General features: G+C 46.9%; 4 protein-coding genes across 4 annotated transcripts; 1 reads left to right on the top strand and 3 right to left on the bottom strand.

Annotated features, from left to right (window-relative positions):
- Nucleotides 1-1,543: 1,543 nt before the first annotated feature.
- Nucleotides 1,544-3,399, top strand: N7484_002312 (NCS2 family permease; the record flags this gene model as incomplete). Its single annotated transcript, XM_057112732.1, has 3 exons — nucleotides 1,544-1,633; nucleotides 1,696-2,724; nucleotides 2,779-3,399. The coding sequence occupies 3 exons, from the start codon at nucleotides 1,544-1,546 to the stop codon at nucleotides 3,397-3,399; spliced, it is 1,740 nt and encodes a 579-aa protein (XP_056977469.1).
- A 625-nt stretch (nucleotides 3,400-4,024) lies between these two features.
- Nucleotides 4,025-6,259, bottom strand: N7484_002311 (uncharacterized protein; the record flags this gene model as incomplete). Its single annotated transcript, XM_057112731.1, has 3 exons — nucleotides 4,025-4,562; nucleotides 4,624-5,914; nucleotides 5,962-6,259. 3 exons carry the CDS (start codon nucleotides 6,257-6,259, stop codon nucleotides 4,025-4,027), a joined length of 2,127 nt encoding a protein of 708 aa, XP_056977468.1.
- An 894-nt stretch (nucleotides 6,260-7,153) lies between these two features.
- Nucleotides 7,154-7,508, bottom strand: N7484_002310 (uncharacterized protein; the record flags this gene model as incomplete). Its single annotated transcript, XM_057112730.1, has 2 exons — nucleotides 7,154-7,318; nucleotides 7,383-7,508. The coding sequence occupies 2 exons, from the start codon at nucleotides 7,506-7,508 to the stop codon at nucleotides 7,154-7,156; spliced, it is 291 nt and encodes a 96-aa protein (XP_056977467.1).
- A 2,063-nt stretch (nucleotides 7,509-9,571) lies between these two features.
- On the bottom strand, nucleotides 9,572-10,390 carry N7484_002309 (EGFR-like transmembrane domain-containing protein; the record flags this gene model as incomplete). Its single annotated transcript, XM_057112729.1, has 1 exon — nucleotides 9,572-10,390. The coding sequence occupies one exon, from the start codon at nucleotides 10,388-10,390 to the stop codon at nucleotides 9,572-9,574; it is 819 nt and encodes a 272-aa protein (XP_056977466.1).
- Nucleotides 10,391-11,402: the final 1,012 nt, after the last annotated feature.

The raw sequence follows: 11,402 nt of genomic DNA, 5'->3' as shown, positions 1-11,402 counted from the left end.
GAGATTCTCCTATTGTTAGGATTTCGCATACACTAATTTATACTACTCCCATTGACAACAGGCTAACGGCGGCCGCCCAACCCATGCCAGTGGTACACGTGACCGTTTGGGTGCTCGTCGCCTGGCCACAGCTTCGCACTTTATCTAAATTAGAGTCACCGCACTATATCAGATGTGATTAGTGAGGTGTTCAACAGATCTTTTTTGATGTGTTTGATCATCCTATCGCGTGATATTCCTGGGCTCAAAAGGGGATAATGTGAATCTACCAGTGATCATGTGACTCTCTAATGCACTTCAGCGATGAGGCGCGAGAAGCTTCTGCCTCCGGTTTTTCTCTATATTCAATACTGTCATCCCCTTCCGTGGGAACATATTCCCCATTTTCACGAAAGAGCGTGAGGATATTGGGGTTTTCTTAGTCAGGTATGGCGGCAAGAACCTGTTAAATTCGGCATTCGATGTTCTTGTGTATATTGTGTGTGATGGGAGAGGTGAAAAAGCTGATTAGATGACCTATAAAACAAGTGCAGACCACCTGTGGTGGAATGCATTTTATTGGACTTCGCTGTTTCGACCTCGCTGTGCATCGGGCTTCTCCATTTTAATTGGGCTAGCGGCGGCGGAGATTGTTAAGAAAACCTAAAACATGTTCGTTGGACCCGCTTAATCGCAGTGATACCTTCATAATGGTAATTCAAAGCAAATTCCACCTGGTTTCTCAGGTGCCAAAGAACATATGACCTAGTCTGATTTAGGTCAGTATGCAATCGAAAGCTTCTTTCAAGCCAGGTCACATGCCAGCATTTCAATGCGAGGTAAGAAAAGCCGTCGGCTCAATGGGCAATCTTTAATCACCTCCACATTCATATCTACTCGATAATATTACCTCAAACTCGAAAATTGCGCCTTAGCTAATATCGCCAGGGAAATGTCCATTAAAAATGCCCGTGGTAAAGTATAAGGACTAATCTGCTAAAGATCGAACTAAAGTGGCCAATCACGGGCCGATCGGCTTCTTCCGACTTATCAGTTGGACCCTGGAAATCTCCCCATTTAGAAGGTCACCTGCGAGATGAGCCAAGAAGCTCATGAACTTGGCAAGTCAGCACCGCAGACAATTCTGAGTGAGCTATTGATTGAAATATTAATCGTTGAACGCGAGAATAAATTTCTGATTTAGACAGCTTGAGCTGTCAAATTTTTTCTACTGGACCCACTGCAGCATACTTGCCGAGCCAGACCATGGAGAAAATTGCAGTCGGCAAACCATGTGGACTGCCTCCCAACCCGCCAAGCTGCCAAGGCCTTGGGAGGCGGAGATACTCGCCATGGATTTGTCAATAAATTTTTCTCTGTCAAGTGTTATCAGAGCAATTTGGTTGGTGGAGTCTGAGAAGCAGTCCGAGGGACCGAATACTTTTTTATTTCTTGACGAACCGACTCTTCCAGTTTCATGAATCCATAAAACGGCGTGTCTAATCGACCACACCGGATTTTGTACTCTGTGCTCCCCATAGAGACAGCTCTTCAGCTTCTCAGCATGGGTTTCAACAGCTGGATTCACGATACAAACCTGCGGGTTGCGCGCAGTCCCGTGGGGAGATGGTTTCGATTGGAGAACTCCGGGCATGTAAGCAAAACTCCATGGGAACGGAAGATGCCCTTCGTGATACTAATATACATCATTCATAGCCCAAGGAAAGGAAGGGTAGCTTCTTCTTCACGGAAATGCGCGCGGGCCTCGCAACTTTCTTCGCAATGGCGTATATCATCTCTGTCAACGCCAATATCACATCTACCACAGGTGGAACGTGTGAATGCCCAGCAGATATCGCGTCAGAGCTGTGCGCCACGAATTCCGAATACCTTATCTGCGTACAAGAAGTGAAGCGTGATATTGTGACCGCGACAGCGGCTATAGCTTGTCTATCCACGTTTTGTATGGGCCTCTTCGCGAACCTTCCAATCGCACTCGCACCGGGAATGGGCCTGAATGCCTATTTTGCATACACCGTTGTTGGCACAAACGGAGCTGGTTTGATCCCGTACCGCGTAGCATTGACAGCTGTTTTCGTCGAGGGCTGGGTCTTCCTCGGTTTGACGCTGATCGGTATGCGGCAATGGCTGGCTCGCGCGATCCCTGCTTCGATTAAGCTTGCCACAGGTGTTGGTATTGGATTGTATCTTGCCCTCATTGGTCTAACATATAGTGCCGGTATCGGTTTGGTGCAAGGAGGAGTTGATACGCCCATTGAGCTAGCTGGCTGTACGAATTCTGCGGAGAATCTCGATGAAAACGGGCTGTGTCTTAGCAGCGCGAAGATGCGCAGTCCAACGATGTGGATTGGTATTTTCTGTGGTGGATTTCTTACTGCGCTTTTGATGATGTACCGTGTCAAGGGTGCTGTTATCATCGGTATATTGCTGGTGTCGATCATTTCGTGGCCACGGACGACTCCTGTCACTTATTTCCCATACACGGATTTGGGAACGAGTATGTTCGATTTCTTCAAGCAAGTCGTAACTTTTCACCCGATAAAGCACACCCTTGCTGTCCAGGAATGGGATATCTCCGGCCACGGATCACAATTCGGTCTCGCATTTATCACATTCTTATATGTTGATATCCTAGACACGACTGGAACCATGTACTCCATGGCCCGGTTTGCAGGTGCCATCGACGAACGGACCCAAGACTTTGAAGGAAGCGCGGTTGCTTATGTACGTGTTCATTTCAGCTCAATAAATCATTCAAGAAACTAACAAATGTTGCAGATGGTCGACGCAATCTCCATCTCAATCGGATCTCTTCTGGGTAGTCCCCCAGTAACAGCATTCGTCGAATCTGGCGCCGGAATTTCAGAAGGCGGAAAAACAGGCCTAACATCTTGCATGACGGGCATTGCATTCTTCATCTCTGTCTTTTTTGCTCCTATATTCGCTAGCATTCCAGCATGGGCTACGGGGTGTACTCTTGTGATCGTAGGCGCGCTCATGGCCAAGTCTGCTGCCGATATCAACTGGCGATACTACGGCGACGCGATCCCGGCCTTCTTGACCATCGCAATCATGCCTTTTACCTACAGCATTGCATACGGACTCATTGCTGGAATTCTGAGCTATATTCTCCTTAACACCGTTGCGTGGACTCTCGAGAAGGTCAGTGGAGGTCGAATCGTCCCTCCAAATAAGGATGAGTCGGACCCGTGGTCTTGGAAACTGCCTGGTGGCGTCTTGCCGCCGTGGGTTAAACGCGCTGCTCGGGGCCAGAAAGACTTTTGGCGACGAGATGAAGAGAGCCCGGAGCTCCATCTTGAGGAATCTGGATCCTTTCGTTCATCACAACAGGAGCGTGTGGCTATTGAGAAGGGCCATAATACTGGAAACCCGGAGTAAAAATTAGGAATTGCGCCTGGCATCCATGAACAGTCATGATGTCAGGGCAAATGCACATATCTAATCGTCCTTGAACATATATGCTAAGAAATTGAGACCTCAATCTAAACCTTGATATTTTTTTCATTAAGTACCAACCTTGAAATCGTGTGACTTCCAACTTTGGAAGGTTCTGCACCACCGTAAGAATGGACCTCAGGGTCTGGAAAAACATTGACACTTTCTGTGCAGTGGCTCTTCTGCCGCACTGAGTACGACAGAGCAAAGTGAAGTAGAAATTGAGCTATCCAGACGCGAGATTTCGTGCCGATCACTATCGCCTTCACGTTTAAACCTAGAAAGGCTCTTTCGAAACACGATCACACGATACATGAAGAGAACAAGTATTAATTGTACCTGTCGTATCTCCGGCGCCATTCTGTAAATCGCGTGACGGATAGAAAGGTCTGAAAGTATAAGCCCGGAATTGCACAGTTCCACGCAACATGACAAAGAGCGCAAACAATCAATGTGTGAGCTGATAGGGTGTCGACTTCTCTATTCTGCATCTCGCAGTTGCTTCTCATCATTGCAGCTCTTCCACACTGCCACAGATCGAGCGCCTAACATCAATGAGTTCCATTAACTAAAGGAGCCCCTCCTTCCTAAAATCCTTAACTCTTCCTGCTAAGGCGGGGTCCTTCTGCTTTAGAAACTCAACAAATTTTTCCATCATATCTGTCTTGATGAGATTATGCTCCTTCCATGGATCAACTTGACTCGGCACAGTCGGCCCCGTGTATACCTGTATCGGATGTTCCCGTGCTTGCAGCCAGAAATTTTCAAGTTCCACAGATTGTAGCATAATCATGGGATAGAGTTCGCTCCAGACTAGGTTACCCAGGATTCGCATGTGACCCGGATAGTCAGAGCCTCCATCCCGAGGATCTTGATTGGTCACGCCATCTGCATTTTCGTTTGCAGTGGCACTATCATCAAAGTTTGCGTCAACAGCCAATGCATAACCTTGAAAATCCCCTTTGAGGAGACCTTTGTCTTTTTTGAAAGAGGCGTATAAGTTGTCATCAATATAAGAGCCTACGCTCATGGGATCCATGACAAGGAAAACAGTTGGCGCTATTTTATAGCTCCACTCATCAGAGGACCGGATTTGTTGGAAGTGCCTATAATTAGCATTAGAACCTGCTCATGTGAATCTTGGAATGAAAGTCAGAATAGTCGAACCTCCTTGCTGCTGTCACGGGCTTGGTTGTGTCCAAGCCCAGTTCCTTGCAGTCAAACCAATGCAGTTTAAGCAGAGGTTTGAGCTTTTCAGCGCACTGGGCATCATCACCCCAGGCTGACAAGTGAGCTTCCAAGTCCCGCTTTAGGGTTTCCCACTGCTCATCAGAAAACTGGTGTGCTGCGCGGTAGATCGCTATTCCGAAGCCACAGTCGCGTCTCTCCCACGGCTGCATCGCCTCCTGAGCCCGAAGAAGCTGCTGGATCCAGGGTTGTGCAGGTGGTAGTGGCGATGGCACCCAGCCGCGTATCTTTTCACGCAGTTCATCCTGTACTACTGTGCTAATAGAAAGGCGCTCACGGCGGGCCGCATCACTCTGGGTTGCGCTTGGACCTTGAATAGCCGCCGCCTCATTCTGAGCCTCGATACATTTTGTGAGTCGCTCAAGCAGAAGCTTAGAGAACCCATAGTTCTTGTCGTGGTACTTTAGGTCAGGATTGTGCAGTCCAGCGACGACCTCGGAGGGGGGTTGGTAGCCTTTGTATCCCTCCATGGTGATCCAAATATTGAAATCAGCCATAGAAGTAACTTCAATGAGTTCGGTCCACCGCTGTGTGAAAAGTTGCATTTCTGGGCTTTCTGGGTTGTCGATCCCACTGAAGCTGTCCATTGCCCGTTCACGTAATTCGGCAAGACGGGCCAGAACCCAGGAATGGGCGGTGCTGGTCATGACTTCGTACTGTGCACGAATATATTGCTCCCAAAGGGCAGTAAGGTTGAGCTCGGGAGAGAGATCACCTTGAGCCCTACGCCTTGCGTTCAAGGCTTCCTGCATTTCTTCGAAGTCGCCAGAGATCTTGTTGAAGGTCTCGCACATGTTAGTCCGAATCTGAGGAATATTCAGGTACTCGAAGACGGCAATAACAGAGGTTAGGTATTCATGGGCGATCGTGAAATTTCCTGGGTTGTTGAGATCCTTTTCACGCCACCGCGATGCAGGCACGGGGGGAAGACCTCCCCAGAGACGACTTTTGATGAAATGAATATTTTGCCCAATATTGCACAGCCCGGTCAAATCCTCCGGGCCAATGATTCGCTTTAAGGCTTTCTCTACAGTTGAACGACTTTCCTTGTTGAACGGCACAGGTGCCCACTGTGAACTTGGGGCTATGAACAGTGGGATTTCATCTTGGTTTGGCAAAGCCAAATCAGTCTTTTTCCCGTTCGGTAGAGTACCACATGTGATGAATTCGACAAAATGCAAGACGGCTTTCGGTTCGATCAAAGCGTCCACTGATTTGGTCAGCAATGTTGGAGTGATGCAATGGATTAGACCGTACCAATGGACAAGTCCTGGCTCATCCAGTGTTTTCCGGTGAGGCTCGATCCTTTGTATTCGGTAGCATCAGGAATGGAAGCGTTTGAGTTGGCCGATGAGCCAGGGCCTGTATGGGCATACCGCGCGAAATTGGCCTGTGCTACGCGGCTGGTCTGTGGTGTGAGGTTCCAGGTGTTGCGATGTGCCATCAAGCCAGCACGGGCACTGGCGTTCGCAACGCGAGGTAGCGGGGATGAAGATAACCCGGCCCAAAAGCGGCGGTTGACCCGTGACAGGTTTCGGGAAAGCCTGGTCGCCATGCTGCGTTGGATGGACGTGGTCAGCTTGCAGGTGGTTTGCAATTTCAGCAGATAAAGCTCGGGAGCTCGGGAAACCCCTGGAGCTAGCTAGAGCCCCTTTCAATCAGCCGCAACACAGATATTAAAAGACTGAGCTTGGTGCTAGCCGATCATAGTTAGCCACTTTTGCAACCCTTGGCCTTCGTTCAGGCTGCAATATTAATTCCAAGACCACAGGTTCAGTATCTCATCGACCAGAAATGATGTGTCTCAGAATTTAAATATTTTCATCAAGATTGTGCCTAGAATGAGCCTAGTCCTCAACTTCACATGGTAATTTTGCGTGTATTTGTGAAATAATTTTACAATGCTAGGGCTCTGGGTTTGGGTTTCGCGCCATTCGCGGGTTTAAGGGGTTATCCTATTACGTATTTGAGAGATCATTGTTGAAATCGATCATCTGACTTAGCTCAAAACACGAGAGTAACCATGTCTGGCATAGCGGATTATTCAATGAGGGTTACGAAGATGGATTAGATTTTTCGTCAAACACCATACTAACGGCAGTAGGTAAGGCGCAGTACTCGAGATTGGTTTTATGTAATGTCATCGAGCATATACCCCGGTACCTACTTGCTCACACTTGGCAACTCTGGAATGTCATGGTGATTGAGTGACTCTAAGCCAGCGTCTTTCTTCCCTAGGTAATGAAGCGTTATTCTACATGGTGACTTGAGTCAAGCGAACTCAATATTCTTGAACAACAAATCACTTGGTATTTGTCTGAATTAAAATTACCACGCTAGGCCAGACATGGTTAGCAATGTATATCTAGCTATTGATTCCCTAGTTATTTTCTTCATCGGATTACACGCGATGCTCTTAATAGGCATGGCACTTGATTGTAAATTAACTTCATTCCCGGAAGACGCCGATCATGTCCATATCATCGTTTTGAATATATGTGGGGAAACAAACCGGCCAGTCGGGTTGCGAGCCAGGCATACCAGCGCCCGGCAAAGTCGATGATTCATCTTTTTCATTGACGAAGCTTTGAGCAACTGCTCGGTCTTTGCTGAACTGTCGAGCTATGTTTGAGAAAGCCACCCCGCCCTGGTATTATTCGATTTCTTATTGGACATACCTCAATGATGGCGGGGGTCGCTGGAGACTTGTCTTCATCAGATTCAACTCCGTGGTTGCGGACGACGAACCGAGTCTTGGTCGCCGTCGGACTAGCATTAAGCACCACTTCCCTCATCATGCGCATCTTTACAAAAATTCGAGTAATGAGAAGTTTCTGGTGGGATGACAGTGGGTTATTCTTTCCATCCGCCTTTCCAAATCGAGACCTAACATGCGCCCCATTAGCATTCATTATTATTGCTTGGGTAAGCGTATTCCTTGACACTGCAACGAACAAAACCGACTTGTCTATTTGGTCAATAGATGATCTCAGTTGGCACTCAAGCAACGATTCTTTGTAGGTGTCCCTTGTTCTCTTCGAAATGCGAGCGGCAAAGAGTTCGGCTAATTGAACCCATTTCTTAGATGGCTATTCCCACGCCGGGTTTGGACGTCATATCACAGAATTACCTCCCTCAACTGTGCTTATATGTGAAAAGGTAGACATTTTGATCTTTTTCATTGTTGCATGTAGAGTTCAAAATCCCAATGATTCGACTCGCTGACCCACATAGGTCGTTTTTGCCGCTGCGACGGTCTATATCGCTGGCCTTGCATCTGCAAAACTCGCTTTACTCATGTTATACTACAGGCTCCTCGGCGCATTCAAGCTCTGGCAATACACTATCTACCTCATTGCCTTTATCATTGCCGGATATAGTACAGCACTCACCTTGGCTCTTATCTTTGCGTGTAGCCCTATCCAGAAAGGTTGGGACTCTTCAATTACACGAGGCTCCTGCATCAACAGACCAGCTGTCTATCTTGCAACAGCTATCACAAATACCGTCAGTGATTTGGTATTGATCCTGATTCCCATCCGGGTCGTATGGAGGCTTCACATGCCCACTATCCCGAAGCTTGGGGTGATTGTTATATTCGGTATTGGGTGTCTGTGAGAAATCCTATTCTATCTATCTAAACATCCTTTGCTTGCCTCTTTAGGAGCCTGTGCACCCAAATATTGAACATAGTCTCTGATCATCTATTTCATGTAGGACTATTATCACCAGCATACTTCGATTGGCAACCTTGTGGCCTCTTGTTACATCAGCGGATGTATCGTACAAAATTTCTCTCGCCAGCCTATTCATGTAATTAATAATTCCCAATTCTGTCCATCTTTTGAAACATATCACTGACGGGAGATGAACATTGTTGCAGAATTATTGAGGCCAATTTCATCATCTTATGTGGCTCTCTTCCCTATCTCCGTCAATTCATGCGCCATTACGCTCCTACGTGGTTCCCACGCCGGGCGGCCACTAATAACAGCTCCTCTTCTCAGTCTACGCCAGCGAGGAAACTACGACAGCCCGGCATTTTTCGGTTCCAAGAAGACACTGAATTGCATGAAACTCAAAATATGTCTTCGCAGTGTCATGAGTGACGCTTGTCCAGACACAAAGCAATCGAGACCCATTATCTATATATCGCATAGCCCATAGTGTTCTTCGTATGTACTTTAAATTGAAAGGAGGGTTACAAGAAGCGTAAACTGTCTTCATTTAAATATTTGCGAAACCTTCATAACTGAATCTTTCGTTACTGCACCCATGGATGGTTTGGGTCCTCGGTCTCTATATGGAAAGGCCTGATCACTGGATATGATAAAGAATAAGATTTTGATGACAAGAAGCAGAAGGTTTTGTTATGGTCACTTCAATAATGCCACGGGAGAGTTCCACGGGTTTTGCGTGGCATGGTGGCGGATTTCGACTTTCGGACCCCATAACAGCACCTGCGGTGCCCCTTTGATCGATGTGATATATTCTAATTAGAGAAAACAAAGTAAATCTTGGGCGCATTCAAGGCTCAAGGAGTTGTGCGCTAAATATTATTTCGCAAAAGAGTCTTGAATCTGGGTTTCAGGTTCCAACTCATGTGCACTAAACCAAAGTAAATCTCAATGGAAAAGCGCACTTTACCGGATTATAAGCATAATTACAGATTATCCATGTGGGAACTCAACTTCCTATTAAAGCCTTCAAATATGCTTCACCCACAACCATCCCTATTCGAGCCTTTCTCGTTTGAAGACGATCCAAAACATAGCAAAAAGCATAAAGTCTCAAGTGTCAAGTACTAACAATTTCTCATACTCTTCACCCCCGCGCTCCTATTCGAAAACCATGAACATTGTTCCCATCACTTTGGAGGAAAGTATCCTTTTCCTGACTGGCCATCCATCTCATTGATAGGAGTGCTGACCAACTCGACAGGGGGGCTGCGCGAGGGCATTTCAAAGACGCGGGGTGCCGAATCTGCTGATTTCTCAACAGGCTGAGCGGTGGATGTAGATGAGGGTCCGAAAGTTGTTATTGTCTCTGGAACAGAGGCCTGACGCCCATAGGGGCCTTGAAGTGAAGGGTCGGATTGTGGATTGGCAGTGACGGCATTCTTGCGATTGCGTCGCCGGAGGATGAAGAAAAGACCTGCGATGGCCAGGATGCCAGCAACTACTCCGACTACGATACCAGCGATTGCACCGCCGGATAGCGTTGAGCCTGAGGAAGCGCCATCAGTAGTGGCTGCAGTACTCCCTGTCCCGGATGAGGCTGAAGGAGTCGATGTTGTTGAGGCTGCTGAGGGTGTGCCGGTGGTTGAGGTCGTAGAAGAGGAAGAGGTTGACGTGGCCGTCTCAGTAGTGGTGATAACCGAAACACTTGCCGCTTTATTACTGGTAGAGACATCGATACTGCCAAAGTCGTGACTGGCAGTCTTCTTCCAAAAGCCACAGGAATAACCTCCACTTGTCTCACAGTTGTCGTCGTAGTAAATAGAAATGCATTCGTTACTTCCCTCAGGGTCCCAACTGAAGAGTTTATTCTTCGCTAACTGGATTTTGGTGCAATTCCTTGACCCAGTTTCTTCGAGAATGGTAGTGTCGCTTGTAGAATTCGTGTAACGAAAGGTCCAACCGTGCGCAAGGGGGGCCAGGAAAAGTGTATATAATAGAAGTTTCATGATTAATACTCATGAAAAAGAACTGCACCCTTATAAAAAGTAGTAAAACGGCTGGCCTAAGGATCAGAGTGGAATTAGGTTATCGAAAACCTTGGAAAGGACAAATGTCTTCAATATATCCCCCGCTTCTACAGGGTAGGATTGCAAAACCAAATTTTAAATTCGTATCCGGCTGAGCCTCGCCTCTCCATCTAAGCTAATCAGGACATGAGCCAAGATTGTTATGGTGTGCTTTGGGGAATTCTCAGGCGTAGATCACTACTACAACAGGCTCCAGGGCTGGGATTGGCAGGCTACAAGGATTATGCATGAAAAATAACATAATCCTTTGCGCTCTACTAAATATCAAGGTCCCAGAGATCAATCAATCTGTTTCCAAGGCTGTGCGGCTTTTGCATTTAATAGCCCAGGAAAGCCTAGGTAGATTGCCCTTCGAAGTGAAAAGCGAGCAAGGAGAGAGACATTGATAAAATATTCATTTGGCATTGACTGAACCGCGAGTGGACTGCTAGGCTTAAAACAATATACGCTCCGATCATGATCATCCGATCTTTACCTCTTTAGGGCGAAATTGCGGAACTTTCAGGACACTTAAGGCTCGGCAGGGTCCAAGATTAATGTTCACGAAGTCTAATTGGTGCTCACTGCCCGAATACGAGATTCTAAGTCGAAAACAGCAAGCGAGCATGCCTTTTTCTTGGCGCAGTACCTGTAAAAATTGGTAATTTGAAGCTTCTCTCCATGGGCTATATAACTAAGTGCTAAGGGTCATGCTTTTACCCCTTTCGTACTAGTGCATGTGATTGGACAAAGTACATCCTAGCTGTATGAGACGAATACCAAACATTGCGAATATGCTCTCCAGTTTAACAATAATTTTACTTTCGATATAAATATCCTATACTATTCATGACAGATTAGTGTAGTCCCGATATCGCTCTGTAAGAGAGTAGAGAAGATTTTTCAAAGTGTTCCATAGCTACACCTTGCTAACCATGTCTGGCCTAGCGTG

The sequence above is a fragment of the Penicillium longicatenatum genome, assembly GCF_028827895.1.
Source record: "Penicillium longicatenatum strain IBT 33135 chromosome Unknown contig_1_segment0_segment0, whole genome shotgun sequence".
Taxonomy (NCBI): domain Eukaryota; kingdom Fungi; phylum Ascomycota; class Eurotiomycetes; order Eurotiales; family Aspergillaceae; genus Penicillium; species Penicillium longicatenatum.
This window is presented reverse-complemented; position numbering and strand designations above follow the sequence as displayed.